The sequence below is a fragment of the Malurus melanocephalus genome, unplaced genomic scaffold, assembly GCF_030028575.1.
Source record: "Malurus melanocephalus ecotype Western Australia unplaced genomic scaffold, MMel_1.1 scaffold_28, whole genome shotgun sequence".
NCBI lineage: Eukaryota > Metazoa > Chordata > Aves > Passeriformes > Maluridae > Malurus > Malurus melanocephalus.
Window position 1 is genome coordinate 3,717,595 of NW_026623260.1, and position 19,930 is coordinate 3,737,524.

The following is a 19,930-nucleotide window of genomic DNA, read 5'->3' on the forward strand; positions in this document are numbered from 1 at the left end:
GCAATATCAAAAACATGAGCAAAAAGAGAAAGGCTTTACAAGCTAGGAAAATTACTGTTTCATAGAAATCTACTCTGAAAATGATTTTGTACTACTTTCTCTGGGGATGGGTTGCATTCAATATCCATTTGCCTCAACAGTAATAACTCATCTTTTTGTCTTTTATTATGGTTATGGAAATTTGCCTTAATTTCAGGTTTTATAATCAGAAGCACATTATGCTTTTTTTACTTGTGTAGATGAGTACCATGTATATTGCTATYATTTCTGATTATATCGATTTCTTGAGTCTCTCCTCCCTATGAACTTTTTTTCAATTCAGTTTGTAAGAAGCATACCTAAAAATTATTATTCTCTTTTACAAGGACAGGTGAGAATAAATAATCCACAATTYGATCCACTTCATTTCAGCAACTTTGTTTCTTTTCAAATTTCTGGTGAAGTTAGCTTCATTATACAATTATTCTTTTTACAATTCTGATTACATTTAGCAAAATAATCTGATTACTAGATGAGCACAGTAGGCATAAAATGCATTAATACATTAATTATTCCCTGTTTTAATTTACATTACCCTGGTTTTACTGAGACTTCAGCAACTGGGTGCAGGTTGCATATTCATTTGGCACATTAAAGATGGTTGGATTTCCTCAGTAGGTGGGATCTCCTTTCTAATGATATCTGTATCAACCACAATTTCTACGGCTTTCTCTTATGCTCACAGCAAGATACAGGCAACAGTCACACAGCAATTAGGTCTCTTCCATAGCTGCATTTTATGACATAATTACCAAGATGTAAAATGAGCTTCCCCTCCCCCAACTTTTACCTTCCAGTCTCAGTGTATCTTGTAAAGGATTTCATTTGACATCCAGAGAAAGCAGAAAGAAACATTTAGAAACCRGTAAGAAACAATTACCTAGGATATCTAAAACTCAACTAAGTACCTCCTGGGTGATGTACTACCATGAATAAATGCCACATCAAACTGCTAATCACTAYTATTCTAACACATCTCTTGCATCTATTATTTTCATCCATAAAACTCAYGTAAATGTACACAAAATTCAAAGCAGTGATAATGATAATCTTTTCAGAACTGCACTGTAATTTTAAATGTTTTATATTTACTATAATCTGAATTTAAGAACAGTCATAATATGGCATAGAATTATCAACTGACTCATGCATACTCTCCTATAGTGTTCAAGAAATAATTATGTTTGCACAAAACCTCCATAGTGCAACATAATAAGAATTTTGTGACGAGAATGGAATCCCTCTGTTTGCAGAATATGTACAGCCACATACAAAAACTACATTTTATTTCTTCCACACTCCACCAGCAAGTGGAAATGTGTCCCCCTCCATGACCTTTCCACAGCTTCCAGTGTTGCTGGAAGCATCCCCAAGAATGACAGTTGAAGAAGCTGTTTCCATGAGATGGTTGCTCGTTAGTAACTGAACAGACACATCACATAAATACAAGGATTATTACTATAAAATATTTAGAGTGACACTGATGTAAACCATCTTTGAATCTATGCCATGAGAACTCTTCCTGCCACAGCTAGCTAACAATTTCTCTTGTCCTTCCTAAACTACTTTATAAATGCACAGATTAAAAACAGTCWCATATTTTTCAGTAGTGCCATTAGATTTGCAAACCACACAGAAATATTCTGATTTAAGGACAATTTTCTATCTAACCACATTTTCCTTGTGCACACACAGTTTCCAGTTCTAAAACATTACAGCAGAGTGCAGATTTATCCATTTTACAGTTATGCCATATATTTTTATAGAGACATTTGTAAAAGCTCCTAAGCACCTAATAAGATAGAAGTCAGCTCAGAATATTTTGTAATAAAGTACCTGTTAGTAAAAACTGCATCAGAGGGAAACCACACACAAAGGAAAATGGAACTAGGGCACTCTCTTTGACAGCTGAGGAAGAAACAGAGGTTACGTCCTCTATGGCTGAGATTTAGGGCAGTTTCACTTAGTGGCTGTTCTGCTCCAATTCCCCAGTTAAAATTTAGACCTAGAGCAAGAAGTCTTCATTCCTATTTTATTCTAGCAGGAAGTCATGGTTCAGACTCTTAAGTAACCAACAGAAAAAAAAATACTAGCCAGTGGGGAACTATGAAGCCTAAATATTATGTTACAGTTAAATTGAGATAAACCTAAGAGTAACTATAGTGTTCACTATATTCTCCCAAACGAAAAAGTTATAAATTGCTAACTATTTAGAAGTGCAACTTTTGTCCTACTATTTCAAACATAAAAATACTACCGGAATTTTGGAGTATGTCTATGGATAACACAGGACCAGGAATCATCCAGGAATACAAATAACCCTTTCTGATTTTTATCTCACTCAATTTATTTAATACAACCATAATATTATATGCACTACCCCAGCTGTCAAATTTAAATAGTTACAGTGGAACTAGAGGAAAAACATACTCTTATCTACTCCTTTCACACAATTTGCACTTAGGTAATCTTTCTGATTGTACAGAAGATCTGACCACTCCAATCCGTCAGAGCGCTCTGCTGATGGGGAGGAAATTCAGATGGACAATCTGCAGCCAGATTTGGTCCCAGTTTTGGAAAGCTTCTGCCAGCAGAATAATGGCCCTGGACTGCRGTTCCAGGAAGGCAGCCATGGGGAAAACATATTGGCAGCAAGCAGCCCCAGCCCTCCTGTCCCTCTGAGWGCCCAGATGGGGTCTGTGCGAACTGCGAGGCAAACGGGGCCGTTCACAGGACACCACAGCCTCAGCACAGATTCACTCTGCCCCTCTGACACAGCACCCTCAGTCAGCACMAGGACCATCTGCTCTCTCCTTGCAGTTAATCCCCCTCCCAAGGAGGGCAGCAGATCTGCCCTGCCAGCAGAGTGCAAGTGAAACAGCTACCAGAGCACCTGGGAACAGCTACRGTGCAGGTACAGAACTGGGGAGATGCATTTCATGGCCCCCTCTGACAGCCACTCTGGCTTTCCTGAGCAGGATTAATGCACCCAGCTCTGGCCGAAGAACATTCAACACCCCATGACAGCAAACCCACTTTCAGTAATGGTTAACCTGGCGAGGGTATTCAGATTCCTGATGTTAAATGTGMATTCAAACATTTAGCAGAATAAGTGCAAGAGGTAACCCACTTCTACAAAGCACCCTTCCATGCATTCTGAAGCTGTATGAATCCAAATGTCTGCCATTTATCACTGACTGCGGAAAAACCAACAATCTAATGAACTTYTTTAAAATACTGAGATAAGAAACATAAAAAGAGTGAAAACATAACATCAATTTAAAGATTATCATCTGGTGAACATTAATCTGAAAGATCAGCAGAGTTTTTCCTTATCCTTCAATCAGTCTAAAATTATACCAATACATTGCCAGTATTATTCAGTCTCTTCCTCTGCATCTGGTGCCTCCAGAATTGACTTTTTTTGTATGTTTTTCACAKAGCAATTACACAGAGAATTACACAGAAAGTACCACTGTAAAATTAAAAATCCAGTAACACAAGGCAGGAGGAAGGTGCAACATTTTTAATTGTTTCCGCTTCTGATAAACCATTCCCTTAGCAGTGGAACCAACTTGTACATCAGCTACACTTCAGCAACTTTTTTTTAACCAGTAGGGAGAGAAATTTAAAATACCTATCATATAATTCAAGGAATTTATGCCAAAGGAACTGTGAACACCAATGTTCAACATCTATTCTTCCCTTCCCTACAGGAAAGGAGATTCCAGCCTCCACTGTGGTTTTGCCTTCCCTTGGGAACTACTGGTCTGAGCTGTTTATGTCTCAACACTTGGCTGGGGTGGGAAGAAGACACATTCTCTCTCTGAACCTGCTTCTAAATTCTCATTCCTGCCTGTCACCAAAATGCCGTTCAAGTAATGCTGTGCTCCCACTAATTTAAGGTAGCATGTGCAAAGCAAAAGGGGAATGCCCTAAACGTTCTGGTGGTTTCAATGTATATATTTTGGAAGTCCATTGATTTGAAGCWTTCCCGCATCCATAAGAAACATAAATATATTTTGGCCACATAAAAAAAAACAGTAATTTCAGTTTACAATAAATTCTGCTGCTACATTACAGAATATGGACACACCTCTATMCTTAGACACACAGTAGCAACTTCCAGTTCATTTTGTGAAAGAGAAATCCTGCCTGTCTTTATGTTCCAAGTGAGATCAGATGTCTATGCAGRTGACTAAGGAGTTTTCAACTTTTTTAGTTCTTTTCCGATATCATGTAAACTTGTGCCAAATTTAAYTGGCAGGACAGAGGTGGGCTGTTGCTATATATCCAACACTTGAACAGATATTCTCCAGCTCTCTATGTATCCTGCTTTCATTCTTTTTTTTTTCTTTTTCCACTTCAGAGGATACAAAACACTTTATTGTGCTTCATTACTTCGTGTTTGTTTCTCCTGGTATTTACCTATTACAAACCCTTCATGCAATCAGTCTTCTGCCTGCAAAAATGCTGAATAAATCCCATTTTGAACTGAATTCTTTCTTTACAGTATTACTATCTTTTCCTGAAAGATCAATCTCACCACCAAGATAATATTTTGCTGTCCTACAAATTTTATATAATAATCTTAGCAGCAGCTCGGGCACTTTGGTAGATGTATTCAGCATCTGTTTCTATAGATTTCTGATACTCTTGACCAAACACATAAAACAATCTCATTTCATAAAGTAATATTAAACAGTGCTCAGCAAGCCATCTGTAAATCCAGAGCTTTATGTGATCAGAATCRCCTTTTGTAATTACCTCTAGTTTTCTTTCCATCTTTTGATGCAATTGTGATTTTCTTGCTCCCCTGATATCAGAAATTCACACTGGTCTGAGCTAGCTGGATAGAGAAGAGATGCCTGGCAATAATGCAATGCTTTTCTTTTTGGAGTTCAGCTCTTCTTTCACACCTAACCTATGTATCTCAGTATGCCCACTGTGCAGCACAACTTCTCTGAGTGTTGTAGAGCCTTCAGAAACAAGCAGTGCAGGGGCACATTTCAATCTTCCAGACCATCCTGCAGCTCACCAAAAYCAACAACAAGCCTTCAGGGACTTGGTTTTAAGCAATAAATTTAATAGCACTACGGTGAGAGCCTTGGTCCACCAAACACCGGACTTGAGAAAAATCTCTCCTCTTGGGACGACTGGAAGATTTTGGCTGAGATCAGTTTATGGTGTTTTAATCATCATTATATAAATATGTTATGAAGGCAGAGTGTCCCTTTCCCTCCCACAGCTTTGGGCAAGGCAGGAATTTTTAGAGGCAGAAATTTCTGATCATCCAGAAGGTCATCCCTCAGGCAGTCARAAAAAATCAAGTTTAAGCTTTTTCACAATACGACAACAGGCAAAGACTAAAAGTATTTGCATATGGCCTAATACCATATTAAAAAAAGTAGTACTGTTGCTTGAGCCTTGGAAATTTAGTAGTTATGTGCCCAGATTAATTTCTGGGGTGTAAGGAATGCCAGTGTGAGCTTGGCTGCTGAATTCCAAAGACCTGAGAGTCCCACAATCACTGCTTCCAGACGCCTGTTTCTCTTCACTGCTGGTTTTTTCACTCTGCTAGAAATCACACAAGAAGTGTACCCTAACAAACATCAGCAGCAGTTCTGGTACTTCTGACAGGAAGCAAGTAATAGTGACACAGATTTATTGAAACTCCCATGTTACCTCACAGTCCTCAAAAACATGCCAAAATTATATGAAAATATTCCTGGTCAAACTATGCTAAGTACTACAGCTGTTTTCACAGTCTTCTTCAGCAGCAATAGAGTACACAGCTACAGAAATACCTMTAGGAACAGACATTAATTTTTATTTAGCACCTGGGCAGGAAAGCAAGAGGATCAAGCCAGGACCTCCATATAAATAGCWCTAGAAAGAATAACAAGCACTTAAGGAGACTGCAATTATAAAGCAGCCTGCTCAACTGCAAAAATAATAGCAGRCAAAGATCACAGAGGGAGAAGAGATGAAGAAGAAATAATGAAACAAAATAAAAATGTTACATAGGAAAGGTATAAAAAGAAATGGAAAAAGGAGAACAAAGTAAAAACCCTAGACTGAACATCCTATGATATCTGGATATTCTCAAGCTRTCTAGATGATGTTAAAATCTACTAAACATACTTAAGACCTCYCACTAAATCTGCCATGCAACAATTGTAGACATTATCTGGCCACTGCCTAACAGTATGATGTGCCCAAGTCAACTGATATCTAAGTACTTATGAAGAATGTAAAGGTTCTGAACTTGATTCAAAAGCTGAATTCAATAAAATATTGCCATTCACTTGCATGTGCTTCGTAGTACCTCGACAGACCAAGAGGTTTCTTTGCTGTCAATGTCTATTAAAATTATCCATGGAAATAACTAACTATATAGAGGTTCAGTAAAACAGTGTTTTACTGAAAACATGATACCGACAGTAGAAGGTTTCTCATAGAAAAAATGCAGGATGCCCCACAAAACACAAACTTGGAGGAAGAGGGGGGAAAATCACCAAAGAAAATCTGAGTCAAGAGCTAGAGTTTTTAAACATTTTTTTTAAAAATTACAACAAAAATCCCTAAAATCTGTCAGAACGCATGGTCAAAAAATCATTTCAAAGGAACAAAAAATATATTGCTCAAAGCTGCTTTTTAAAATATCGTGCTAAATAGGGACTGTAATTACCAAGCATAACACTTTAGTGTATTTAAAGTCTTCCCAATGCAATTTTTACCTGCAGTTCCTTTCGATATTGTCAGTCATCCTTATTTCTTTTATACTGACATTATACTAGTGAGATTATACCCTCCTATATAATTTTCCTTCTATAGCCTTCATACTAGTCTCAGTTGTATTACCCTAAAAAGTTCTTTTGCACTAGCAGGTATAGGAGTGTATGTATGTATGCCCATACATGCATTGACCTGTCGTTATGCAAGCAAAGGAAACCCAAATATATTTACAAAATACTTTAGGAAATACAGCAATAATATTTAACAGCATTAAGTATTAGTTCACCCACCTTATTTAATTACTTACAGGCTATTAAAAAACACATGGACCACAAAATCCAAACTTACCACTAAAACAAGATAAATTTGGAAGGCATTAGAGGAAAATACAGTGCATATATAACTGATTAGTGTTGTTCATGAGAAAAATTTTGAAACCTATCTGAAGATGGTTGTGGACCTAGCTTCTTGATCCCACTGACAATTCAATGAGTAGAGACCTGCTAACTTCTGTGTTCTTTTCCTATTCTCACATTTCTCTGAAACTGAAACACAATACATCTCCACCAGTTTGCAGACAGTAGGAAAAGTGGGAAATAAGACAAAACCCTCCCATTATCCCGTCAAATTTTCACCCAACAACGCCCAAGTTGAACTCCCCGCTTCCACATCCCCTGATTCCCAAGGGATCCCGCAGAGCGGGGCGAGGGGCGGGCACGGTGAGACAGCCCCGGTTGCGGTCCCGGTCACGATCCCGATCCTAGCCCCGGCCCCGGTCACTGTCACGACTCCACTCACGGTCCCGGTCACTGTCACGATCCCGATCCCGATCCCAATCCCGATCCCGATCCCGATCCAGATCCAGATCCCGGTCCCGATCCAGATCCTGCTCCCAATCCCGATCCCGATCCCAATCCCGATCCCAATCCCAATCCCGATCCCGATCCCAATCCCGATCCCGGTCCCAATCCCAATCCCTGCCCCGCTCCCGATCCCGATCCCGCTCCCGCTCCGGCGCGATGGCGCCACCTGCCGGCTCCGGAGCGGAGTGCGGTTCCCCCCGAGCTGCTCCTGCCGAGCCAAGCGATCGGGAACCCGTCCCGAAACAGGAGCTGCCAGAGTTAGTCCTAACAGYGACCAAGAAACCTGAAAGGACTTTACATTTGTGGCCTCTGGGATCTCAGAACAAAGCCAGACATTCATGTTAAAGAAAGTCTCACTGAGCTGAACGGCGTCTCCTTGCCAAACCAACAAATGACCTGTGGGTTCATAAACTGCATCCCAACGACAGCTTTAATTATTAAGCTCATCAAATTGAAAATAGCTGGTGGAAAAAGGGAAGGACAGGAAAGAGACAGGAAGAGACACCAACAGGCACACACAAAAAAAAAAAAAAATAGACTGAGAGAACATTAGCTAGTAAAAAAAAAAAAAAAAAAACCAAAAGGCAAACAAAAAAAAAAAAAAAAATAGACTGAGAGAACATTAGCTAGTAATATTCTGCAAATGAACCAATTACTCATAATTAGCCTGTTACACAAGCATCCCTCCTAATACAAGTGGCCAGTTTATTTACCTCTAGGAAAACAGCCATTGCCAGTAGAATCACAATTCTTCCTAACAGAAGTATTAAATACAAAGCCTAATTCTCAAAAGCGATGAAACTAGGATGGCTTTATATGATGCTGTCTTTAGTTCACTTCTTACTACCCTCAAGGGAAATATTCATCCCAATTTTTACCTACACTTTCTGCTGATACAGATCTTTTCCTCGTGTCTAGAACTGAAAAGGAGGAAGTGTTCCAACTGGCTGCAGAGTTATTGTCCAAGTTTAAGAGACACACTCCTAATTTATTAGATGCAAGGCTCAGCCTCCAAAGATGCAGGRTTTCTTCTACTCCTTAATGCTGACTCCTTGCACTTGCATGGGGATTTAGACAAAACATAACCAGCTGAAGCCTCAGAACCCCTAGACTGTCAGATTTTCTGCTAAAATTGGCAGCTACAGATCCAGTCACGACTGAGGCAGCTGCAGAACAAGCCCTTTGAAGTGAACACAGCTTAGACTGAAACCGCTATGAAGAAAGGAAATAGCAGAGGAACCTTCTCTTTATTTTTTAAAGCTTTTACTCGCAAATATTCRCCTACCACTACGTGGATAGAAAGAAAGCCTCTTCTCTTGGTTAATTAGTAGTTGTTCTCTGTGCGAGTCTCAGCCCAAGCCAGAGGAAACTTCAAASGGCTCACTCGTCAAATGTCACGGCATGAGCTCCACGTGAAGCTGCCAGTTCTGATCTGGTTGTGCAGCTATGGCTCACGCTGGGCTTGGGAGCGGATCTGTACAACCAAGTAATTGCTAAGCAATTGTGTGACAAAAGAACAAACTTCTATTGAAAAAGATTTGGCAAAGTCRCAGCAGTGGGCAAGATGAGAACTTGAACAGTCTGCCAGCAGTACAATCCTGATACRTGTTCATGCCTCACACGACAGCATCCTCTTCACCCATAATCTGTGTAATCAGTGGTTTACCTCTTTTGTTCATTTGGCTTTTAATGTCCTTATCTGCACGCAGGACACCTGCAGCTTTAAAATAAACAAATCAGATCTAACTCAGACYACTTAATATTGTGTCAGAGTTGAGGCCTGGATTTCATTTTCTGGTTATGCCCCATAAAAGAAATATTCTGTAGCGTTCTACTGCCACCACCATGTAAAAGGAGAAGAAAAAAGGTATCARGCTTACACTGAGGGAAGAATAAAACAGAGGACMTGGTTSATWAAGGAATGAAGCCTYGAGACTTCATCAAATATTCAGCCARTAACATCTTCACACTCAGTAATCAATGTAACAGAAAATTTGATGTATTAGTAGTGTATACTTGTGATTTATCAGATACTTCTTGCAAATGCTTCTTGGAAACTCTTAAGGGCCCAAGTTCAATTCTCTATTACCTTATTCTGCTTCATCAGGGCTTTTAAAACAATCTTGAGCATGAACAAGATTAGTCATAAATAATTTAGAAGGATTATTTTAATAAGCTTGATTAGTTCCCTCCCGATGAAACAAAAAAGAATAAAGCAGGCTGCAACAGCCCCATCTTTTCCTAGCTATTTCACCTAAGAGTGTCAACAGCCATCACATTCCCAAAAGGCACAGAATGATTTAACTGACACTGTGAAGGTTAAGAACAGGCATYAACATTCTTCATTCAGGAGTCATTCTTACATTAATTTGGGGCAATCAGTGGTAGTACCTATTCAAAAATCACATAATTTGTGTTCTGCCCTCTCAACACCCTCAGAAATAGATGTGTGTAATGTTCATAACGTTCCTTTTTAAAAAAACAGAGTAACAAGCTCTTGTAGACCAGATACTCCAAAACTGCATTTTTAAAAAGCATTGACATTTTCATTTAATAAATTCACTTCAACCTGTAATTCTTGAATTTGTCATTGCTAAACGGAGCTGTCATACCAAGAGGTACTCACCTCAGAATTGTTTTAAGGAATTTATGAATCACTCCACATCACTGTCTGTTACAGCTATACAACAATTTTTCTGTACTTTTTTAACAAACTCCATACTTTCTCCTCCATTAAAAACATATCGTTTACAAACTCTCTCAAAATGGTAACAAGACACTGAGAAATTAAATACTTTCTTTAGAAAATTGTATAAAGGATAACTATTCAGCTATTAAATCACCATGTCCCCATCCCTTCACAGACTTAGCATGGCATTATCATGCCATGATAATGTAATACAGCTTTCATTAAATATCAGAACATTTCACAAGGATAATATTTCTGTCTGTGCACGAGTGCCCATTTCTCACCCTGCTTCCAGGGTGTCTAGTCCACTAGTGTCAGGCACCAAAAAAACCCTCCTCTACTGGCACCAAACAAACAGAAAAAAAAAAACAAAGCTGAAAATCCCAGCCAATCAATTCCTGTTTCAGAACAGTAGTCCTTCAAAATCTATTTCTCCTTTCAACCCTCCACAAATTAGAAATACACATAGGTAAGTTTTCATCATGGTTTTTGACTAGCAAAACATCTGTTACTTACCAAGAGCTTTTTTATTCTTCAGAGAAAAAACAAATTTACTATCACTAAGTATTTTTCCATACTAAGAAATCATAAAATTAACTTAAAATTTATATGGTATGTAATGCATATGATCCCAATATAAATATAATATGAAAGTAAAATAAGAACTACACTAAACCTGTAGAATGCTTATAATTACAAAGACCAGAGTAACTGTTACCTTTAAAATAAATAAAACTGCTATCCACTAGCTTGAGCAACAGTAAGCAACAAGGCAGACCAGAATTTACATACATTATGTGTTGAAAAGTATTTAGTCCCCAATATARTAAAATATTTCTATCCTTTGTTACCCCATCCTACAGGGAAGTATCATCAAGCATAAAAGAAGCAACAGAAATGGAAGTACAATGCTAAATAAATGCTACAGAACAAGCACATCTTCCTTCACATCTTCCCAATAGGTGGCAACAGAATCCCAAAAATACAAAGAAGTTTAAGCTTCTTTCTTTATCCACAAAGTAACAGAAGCCCTGTTACAATTTCTTTCAATGAACTTGCAGCAGCATTTTAATCAAATGAATCACTGCATCTCAGGACCAGATATTCTCAGGACAGGACAATGTCAAAGGGCAGAGAATCCAGAGAACTGGAACRAAGTATTTATTAAAAAGCTAATTGTKATCAAACACCTAACTGATGGCTTAYACTCAGAGCTTATCTGGGGGGGTAAACTATCACAAGCAGGAATTGMAATAACAAAATATTGGAGCACTAAAGAAGAAATGACAAGGAAGAAAGAAAATTCTGAACTGCTTCTTTTGTTGTTGACATCCACACCTTGGTCTCAAGCAGCATTTATTTACAAGYGTAAGGAAAGGACTGGGCACTTTCAAACTAAGTTTTCAGCTGACAACTTCATCACAGCAGAAGGTCCAMACTATCTCCCTGGTTCTTTGTCAGAAATGACAGGAAATCAGAGTTCTTTTTCCTTGTCAGTTTTACAACTACTTTGTTTTTGTGGCACAAAGTTATACAAATCAAGTCTAAATAATGACCACTTACTTGCTTTCAAAAGCAGCCACGTCGCGGTCCAAGGAAACCGTCTCTGCTGTGATCTCCACCTTCCTGACGCTGCCAAAGAAATCTGTGATCAGAACATTCTGAGGGTCTCGCTGGAACAGATCAGTTCGGTGCCCAGGCGTGGAAACACACAAGCTTTTGGGACAGACCTGAAACTGGAAACCAAGATGGACAATCACATCCTGTCCCTCGTTTATCAACAGTCTCCACATACACCTTCCAAAATGAAATTGCTATAAAGAAAAATGCTGAAAAGAATGGTTGAACAAATACATTAAAACATATAAACATCTTGATTGTGCATTTTTGCAAACCTTTTTCCTTACTTGAGTTTAGAATAATGCCACTTGAGTTTAGAAATGCTCCTGTGAAAGCCAACCATCAATTACATCTAACTGATAAATGCACAAATATATTTCKGAATACAGATGCAGCACTGCTGCTATAACCTTCCAGAAGCCACAAGTGGGCATAAATTTTCATATTTACCAAAGGGAGGCATGTAAAATTAAACAAGTTTTGATAAGCAGCTATGTTGAAGGCTTCATAAAGAAGCAAGGATMTACATTTTGATTGAAAATTTAAAAATCCATCAGTCTTTTTTCTAGTTGATAGCCTACAAATTAATGCAGAATTAAGATCTTCAAATACAAAAGGTGCTTTATTTACATTAAGGTCACAGACATCCTACAAATTAGAAACCTACAAATTAGCCATATACCTTATTATTTGTTTTACCCATGTATTTTGTGTATGTATCAGRTCCCTATATTCAGCACACTGCAATACCTTGGAAGACAAAAACAGCACTAACAAAAGCAGATGTAACAGTGACAGATYGGCTGCAGCATTTAGAATATTTGATGAGACAGGATGCCCCTTAAGTAACAAGATTGCTAAGTCCCCAGCAGGCAATAAAATTCATTTTGGACACAAAGCCATTTTGCACAAGTCCTACCACACCTACACAAARCAGACCATCCACTACCACTGTGAGAAAAGAAGGACTGCAAACCAATTATACCACAGCAGATTCACACTAATAACCAAGGTCTTCTGACAAAAAAAAAGGAAAAGACAAAACTGGCTACATTACGCACATTTTCCTGTATCATTTTTYCCAATTTRTTTTTTTTAAACAGAGGTAAACTCCCCCAACTTTATTATCTTGACTTTTCYTAACAACAATTTAGCTATTTTATGACAAATGGCATCTCATTTAGAAATTTATTTTGATTTTATTTTAAAAGWTCAAATGTGTGACATTTCAATGTATTCTTTATTTTCTGGGAATTGTGATCAAACCTAAAGTCAGTCATTTGCACAGCTTTATGCTATCCCTTAGCAACACAGATGGAGCAGGTGGAGAGTAGGTGGAGTGGATTGTGAAAAATAATGTCTCATTCTCTGCAGGAATGCAATATCCAAATCTTAGGTGGATGTGAAGAGAAGCTGTTTCAAGAGTGGTTAGCCAAAAGTAAAGAGGTAACAGGATAGAAGTGGTGTGACAAACACACAATACCTCAAAAAGACATATCAGAAGATGAAACAACTAAAGATCATCTAATTTCAAAGCTAGGTAGTGAGCAACATAAGTTACCCTGATCTTGGAAAGYATTAATTTAAATTTAAAAAATCAGAGTTGTATAAGCAGTGTCTTTGTCCTTAAACCAGCTAACACTAACAATGTATTCCAGTGCCAAAGTATCTCCTACAACTATTGGCAAAATAATAGGTTTATATCCTTACCATGGACTAACCATATGCCATTTTGGAACTCTTGGATGAAGCCTCGAAAGGCACTGACTCAAGGGCAAAATGTGTGCAGATTATGACTCAGTACATGATCACACAATGGTCTGAGTTGGAAGAGACCTTAAAGATTATCCAGTTCCACTCCCACTCCAGGGCAGGGACACCTGCCACTAAACCAGGCCTCAAAGTCCCATTCAACCYGGCCTTGAACAAATTACCAMAAATCATAATAGATTTGGATCCCTTCTCTTCCACTCTCTGAGCAACTATCAGCAGATCAACATATGATGACATACATGATGTAAGGAATTCACCAGTATGGATAACTTTCCTTAGCTCTTCATGACTATTTGGCATACAAGCAAAACCACAGGTGACTTCTCCAAAGAGCTCAAAAAGTAAACTACTTGGCCAGCTAACAAATTTCTACACTGTTCATAATAATCAGATTAACATCCTGCTGGCCAGACCAACTATACCACTTCCCAGTCAGTGTCTTACACAGTGGAAAGCACTTTTCCTTTTTATGACCTTCTATTATTAACAAATTAATTTTCTGGTTTACAGTGCCATTTGAATGAACAGGYTAGACAAAGATAATCAATAAAGAACTTGCATATGCTTCTTCACCAAGATTTATTTTTAAGTTATCTGTATCACATAATTCAAAGGTGTTAAATTACAGGAATTTCATTCCYATAGAAGTAAAAGATCCTTGAATCTTAGCCACTGAATCGATTCTGTATCAATATAAAATCTGTCAAGTGTGGGCTGTTTAGAGAGAATTCTAGCACACATGTAGCAGCCAGGCTAACACCATCCTCTGTAGACAGAGGGTGGCATAAAACTTTTGAGCAGCTGCTCCTTTTACAGAAATGAATCTATGACAATGTGCTCTATAAGTGGTGGCTCTTAGATCACTGATGTGGCACATCAGGATTTACAGCTACAAGGTACCGAAGTATAATGCATGACTACAAAGAAACTAGCATTGGAACAGGTATAAAGGGACATTAGAGTAAATAAAATATGGTTACTTTTAAGGTAATCTCACCAGTATGTACATCTCACTGCTAGAGAGGCATTTTCATAAGTTTTGTCATAGGTTATCTGTTTGGCTTCTTTTCTTTCTGCCTCATACCTGAAATCCACAACAGTGTTTGTCTCAGCTATAATTAAATCCATACACTGATGGATTTGGACATATCTCGCTCTGGAATCTAAGCAGATATACAGATAAATTACTCTCTGTAGGCATCTGTGAGTGCACARTTGGAATTTTAACTGTTTGATCACCTTTGCAAAACAACACCAATCCCTGCTTTTCCACATCTGCAGTGTCTGGTATCCATTAAGCTGGTTTTAGAAGGTTCCTACTAAAACTTTTCACACGCAAAAGCTTCATTCTATTAAAATCTGGCTAATTTTGGTTAATTTTTTCTGTAGCCAGCAAACCACTTTCAAACAACGACAATCCTTGAAGTGTTACACAACTACATTTAACAATGCCAAAAAAAACCTCCCTCCAAAGCTGCTTCCAAGAGAAACAGAAGGAGCATAAAAAGCATTTGAAGAACCCTACGGACAAAATAGATTAGTTTTGGAACTATTAAAGTCATTAGCATATTCATGAATGTCGAGTATTGTACTTACCAGGTCATTCATGTTTGTTTGACTGGCTGGATGAATTTCTTCCAAGAACTCTAACACATAGAACGTGTATCTGTCCATAAGATGAACACCAATCCCCAGGTCAGGTTGATGCTTAAAAAACAACAGAGAGCAGTTATTGGGCATTTGCAGGAGAGAACTCAGTATTCAGGAGAGGGAACAGAATGTAACAGCATGTTGCAAAAGTTAAGCACAGTATTTTTTGTTCTTAGGCAAATTACGCAAAAGAAATTACTAGTTGTGAAGAAACTGATAAGGTGAACAATGTAGTTTATCTATAAACTATATCCTGGTAATACCTATGTTTTCCAAAAAGAAGGGAATCCTTTCTTAATGTTCCAGCATGGATTTGTGGACTTTGAAAACAGGGCTGGGAGAGCCGGTGTATCTTACAGCAGTGCATGGGTTCAGGTAATCCTGACCTGCTGTGTTTGGTCTGGCTAAGGTCTCTCCTATTTCTCCTTATGTGATTCAGCTGGGATATAATTACAGCAGGTGAAGGTTATTGCTTTGTTTTGTTTTAWATCAAGTGTATTAAGTCCTAGATTGAATATTCCCCACACACATCTCTCAGCAATGTTCTGCTAAGATATCTTCCTATCCTAGGCAATGCATAAACTGGCCAGCAAGCACAGAAATCCATCATTAGCCTGGTTCTTTGGGACAGCACACAAGCAGGAAAAGTAGAAAAGTACAAGTTTTGTCAAAGTTACACTTTAAGCAAATACCTCACACATTCAGCAATTTTTAGTTAAAAGTCAATAGGAATTGTGCTTTTAACTCAGGCATTCTGAAAACTGTCTTCAGGATCACATAAATCTACTTACTGATAAAGAATCTTCTCCTACTTGGCTGCTAGCCAAGGCCATTATGTTAGGGGAATAAAACCGTTCATACATGGATGCTCCTTGACAAGTATCAATAATAAACAACAATTCATTGTACCTGAAAGAAACAAAACAGCCTTCTTACCCATTTCTGCTTAAACACCATATACATACTTTGCTTTTTAGTTACCAGGGCAGCTGCTCAGAACCTAAGGAACAGAAGCTCACCCTGATTGGTTTTAAGATGCAAATTTGGCCAAAGCCATGCATTTGAGCAGGAAGCTGAAAGCAAAAACTAAAACTCTGCTTTCTGAATGCAAACTTTTATRCAATCTTATGGAAAACAGACAGTATCACTGCCACAAGTAAGCAAGGCCTACCAGTAAGACACACTCAAGAAATACAGTATTCAATGTCTAAATAATGCTATTTCTTACCTCCTTTTCTGCCACATTTGTTCAAAGGCATCAGCAAGTTCTACATTTGTGATTTCTTCAGAATCCTGAAATTTTAGGAAACCATTTCCACCATGGCCTGACAGAAAAATCACAAGTTCAGCAAATATGTAGGTTCAAGGACAATATTCAGCCTGGTTGATCATTTTTCTAAAATAAGGCAAACACAATTCTCTTTCTCCAAAGACARCTCAGCAAAAGAAAATATTAATACAATAAGAACAGTACACATACACCACTTCAACTGGAAACTATACTAGCTTAGAACTGCTTTACAGGCATTTTTTTCTTAATTAGTCTGACACGCTAAAACCAGAAAAAAATCTTTTGGTCGATCCTTTTGTTCATCTGGACTACTGATGCTTTCAACAAACCCATCCAACTGAACAAGCATCAATAAATTGTACATAGAAACCTGCAATTACCTGTCATGTATATTAGAATATTGCTTCTGTCATCAGAAAGAAGACGTTTAGATCGTGGTGTGCTTGGTGGGATTCTTCCCGTTAATACACGCAAGAAATTTTCCACAGTAACCTATGAATAGAAGCAAAAAGTCATTTTCAAAATATAAAAATATTGATTAGCTTCAGGCTGGGCAACAGCCTTTAAATAATGGAACACTGAAATATGCAGTGTTTCTAACCAGACATAGTATGGCATGGTACAAACTGCATAAACTGACTTTTTTGGTGTAAGGCTTTACCACAGGTTAAGAATCATGGAGTACCTTTTACTTTATTCTACAAACATCAGCCTGTTGCTTAATTATATCCAATAATTTTACCACCTTTCAATTTTAAAATACATTTACATTGATCAAAACACCTGTCATCATACAACTTCTTTCTGCCAAAGCTGCTCAGGCACTCAAAAAGCTCCAACATTWGTGTGTGTGTTACCATGGAAAAACAAAAGTTTAAATTCCCTTTGCAACTCAGGAAAGGAAAAATAAGATCAATTTGATTACATAAGTCTGAGTAATCAGGTAAGGTCCATCTGAGTGGTGACTCCAAGAYATCCTATAAAACACCACTTCCACTTTATGTACACGTACACAGCTCAAATGTCAGTAACAAAACCACACTCTGGAAAAAAAACATTATAAAAAGAATGTAGCTCTATTCCAGTTCTTTACTTCTTTGTATAAAGYTTCAGAGAAATAGAGCATCCACTATATACTTAAATACAATCCAATAAACCTTTAGCAATAATTATACAGCACTATTAATCCAAGAAACTGATGTGTAATTTTATCTCAACTGGTGAAGACACTGCCTGGTATGAAATAATGTTACACAAAAAGAAAGGTGACAGAATGCAGATTTTTATACAGTAATTGCTTTGCAGTAATGCTTAGGTTATGACTTTTGTTTGACAATTCACTTGCACACCAGAATTTTTACAGTAATTTTTGTGTTGGCAAGATGAGACAATGAACAGTCATTTCCACAGAAATTTCAGTAATAGCATTCTATTCCATTATTTAAAATAGCCAGTATATTAAACATGTTTATAGCATAAYGAACTTCAAATACAAACTCAAATAGCAAGGAGAGGAGGGGTATGTTTAAACTCATCAGCTGATAATAAAAGCCCAGCCCAAAACCAGAAATACGAACAAAAAAACTTCCTCAGACTTCACAGATGCTGCATGAATCTTTAAACCAACACTAAAAATTAAAGACGCAGTGTTTTAAATAAAGCACAGTTACCTCATAGCTTCTGTAATCCACTTCCACATCATCTCCATAGACATTTAGCTCCATGTTTTTATGACTAAACACAGTAGCTGGTTTGGGATTTCTGGGATTACATGCCATATCATCTGCCAGCATCAAGACAATGTGACTGTGGAAAATTGAACAAAAACAACATTTCAGTCATTCTACTTTCACATAACAGTCAAACAGAAATTAGAACAACACTGTTCAACAATTACAATCATTAAAGAGATTCAATCATTAAAGAGATTCCTGGAATTGCAAGTGAAACTTTGCATAGTTATACCCTATTTCCTTATGAGCATCCTCAATATCACCAAGRTAGCACACACAAAAATGCAGTTGGCTGTCATTTACCTACAGGACTAAGTCAGGCCAAAGATGATAATGGGAGGATTTGACACCAGCAACTTTAGCACACAGGCTTGCCTGGACCTAGGGTTGTAGAGCTCTCAAAAAAAAAAATCAGAGATTTTCAAAGGGCACTAAATCATTTCATGCAGYACCACAGAAGATATATTAGCATGTGTGCACCTCCTCAGACAGGTCAATAAAAACATTATGATAATTTTCAATTAAATCTGAGGAGCTCCTGAACATTTCCCAGACCATTATACTACATCACAACCACCCCATGCAGCACTACAGGTCAGGGCCAGAGTGGGAGGGAAGCAGACAGGCAGAAAGGGACCCCGGGGTGCTGCTTGACAGAGGATGAACACGAACCAGCAGTGTGTCCAGGAGGCCAAGAAGGCCAATGGTAACCTGGCCTGTATCAGGAACAGTGTGGCCAGCAGGACCAGGGAAGGGATTCTTCCCCTGTACTCGGCACYGGTGAGGCCACACCTCGAGTGCTGTGTCCAGTTCTGGGCCCCCAGATTACGAAGGATATTGAGGTGCTGGAGCATGTCCAGAGAAGTTGGTGAAGGGTGTAAAAACACAAATCCCATGAGGAGCAGCTGAGGGAGCCAGGGCTGTTTAGCCTGGAGAAAATGAGGCTCAGGGAGACCCTATCACTCTCTACAACTCCCAAAAAGGAGGCCAGGTGAGAGTCAGTCTCTTCTCCYAGGCAACCAGTGACAGACAAGAGGACACAGTCTGAAGCTGCACCAGGAGAGGTTTAGGYTGGACATTACAAAGAAGCTCTTCACAGAAAGGGTGATTGACACAGTTGCATGCAAATAAGGCTATGCCTAAATCCCTCCAAAACATCCAACCGTAAGAACCACGATGTTTATTTCTAAGATGTTATTTTGAGGTTGTTGGAAATTTTTGGTTGGGCTTTGTCTTGTCAATGTTTTGAATGAAGTCTTGCAGCAAAGAAAGAAAAACAGATAAAAGTCTGTCTAAGGAAAAAACACACTCAAATCCACATAAAWATGCTGCAAATACTAAAAAAACAGTCTCACTCTCCCTCTCTAGGTCTTCTCCAACATTTTATTCTTGACTGTAGTCTAAAGTATTGCTGGCTTTTTGAGATTTAATTTCAGATCTTTGGATATGAATAAGAAATGGATCTTGCTACTGAATACAGAAATCTCAGTCACACCATAGTTCTTGCAGTATTTCTAAAACTGACACCTATTTT

General features: G+C 38.2%; 1 protein-coding gene across 1 annotated transcript in view; it reads right to left on the reverse strand.

The window, feature by feature from the left end:
* Window positions 1–19,930, reverse strand: part of PIGK (phosphatidylinositol glycan anchor biosynthesis class K) — a 64,038-nt gene that overhangs the window by 39,122 nt on the left and 4,986 nt on the right. The window contains exons 4-9 of the mRNA XM_057363563.1: window positions 18,334–18,469; window positions 17,044–17,155; window positions 16,601–16,697; window positions 16,164–16,281; window positions 15,319–15,429; window positions 11,893–12,065 (exon numbers count right to left, since the gene is read on the reverse strand). Coding sequence (XP_057219546.1) covers window positions 11,893–12,065; window positions 15,319–15,429; window positions 16,164–16,281; window positions 16,601–16,697; window positions 17,044–17,155; window positions 18,334–18,469 — 747 coding nt within the window. The remainder of the gene's footprint in view (window positions 1–11,892; window positions 12,066–15,318; window positions 15,430–16,163; window positions 16,282–16,600; window positions 16,698–17,043; window positions 17,156–18,333; window positions 18,470–19,930) is intronic.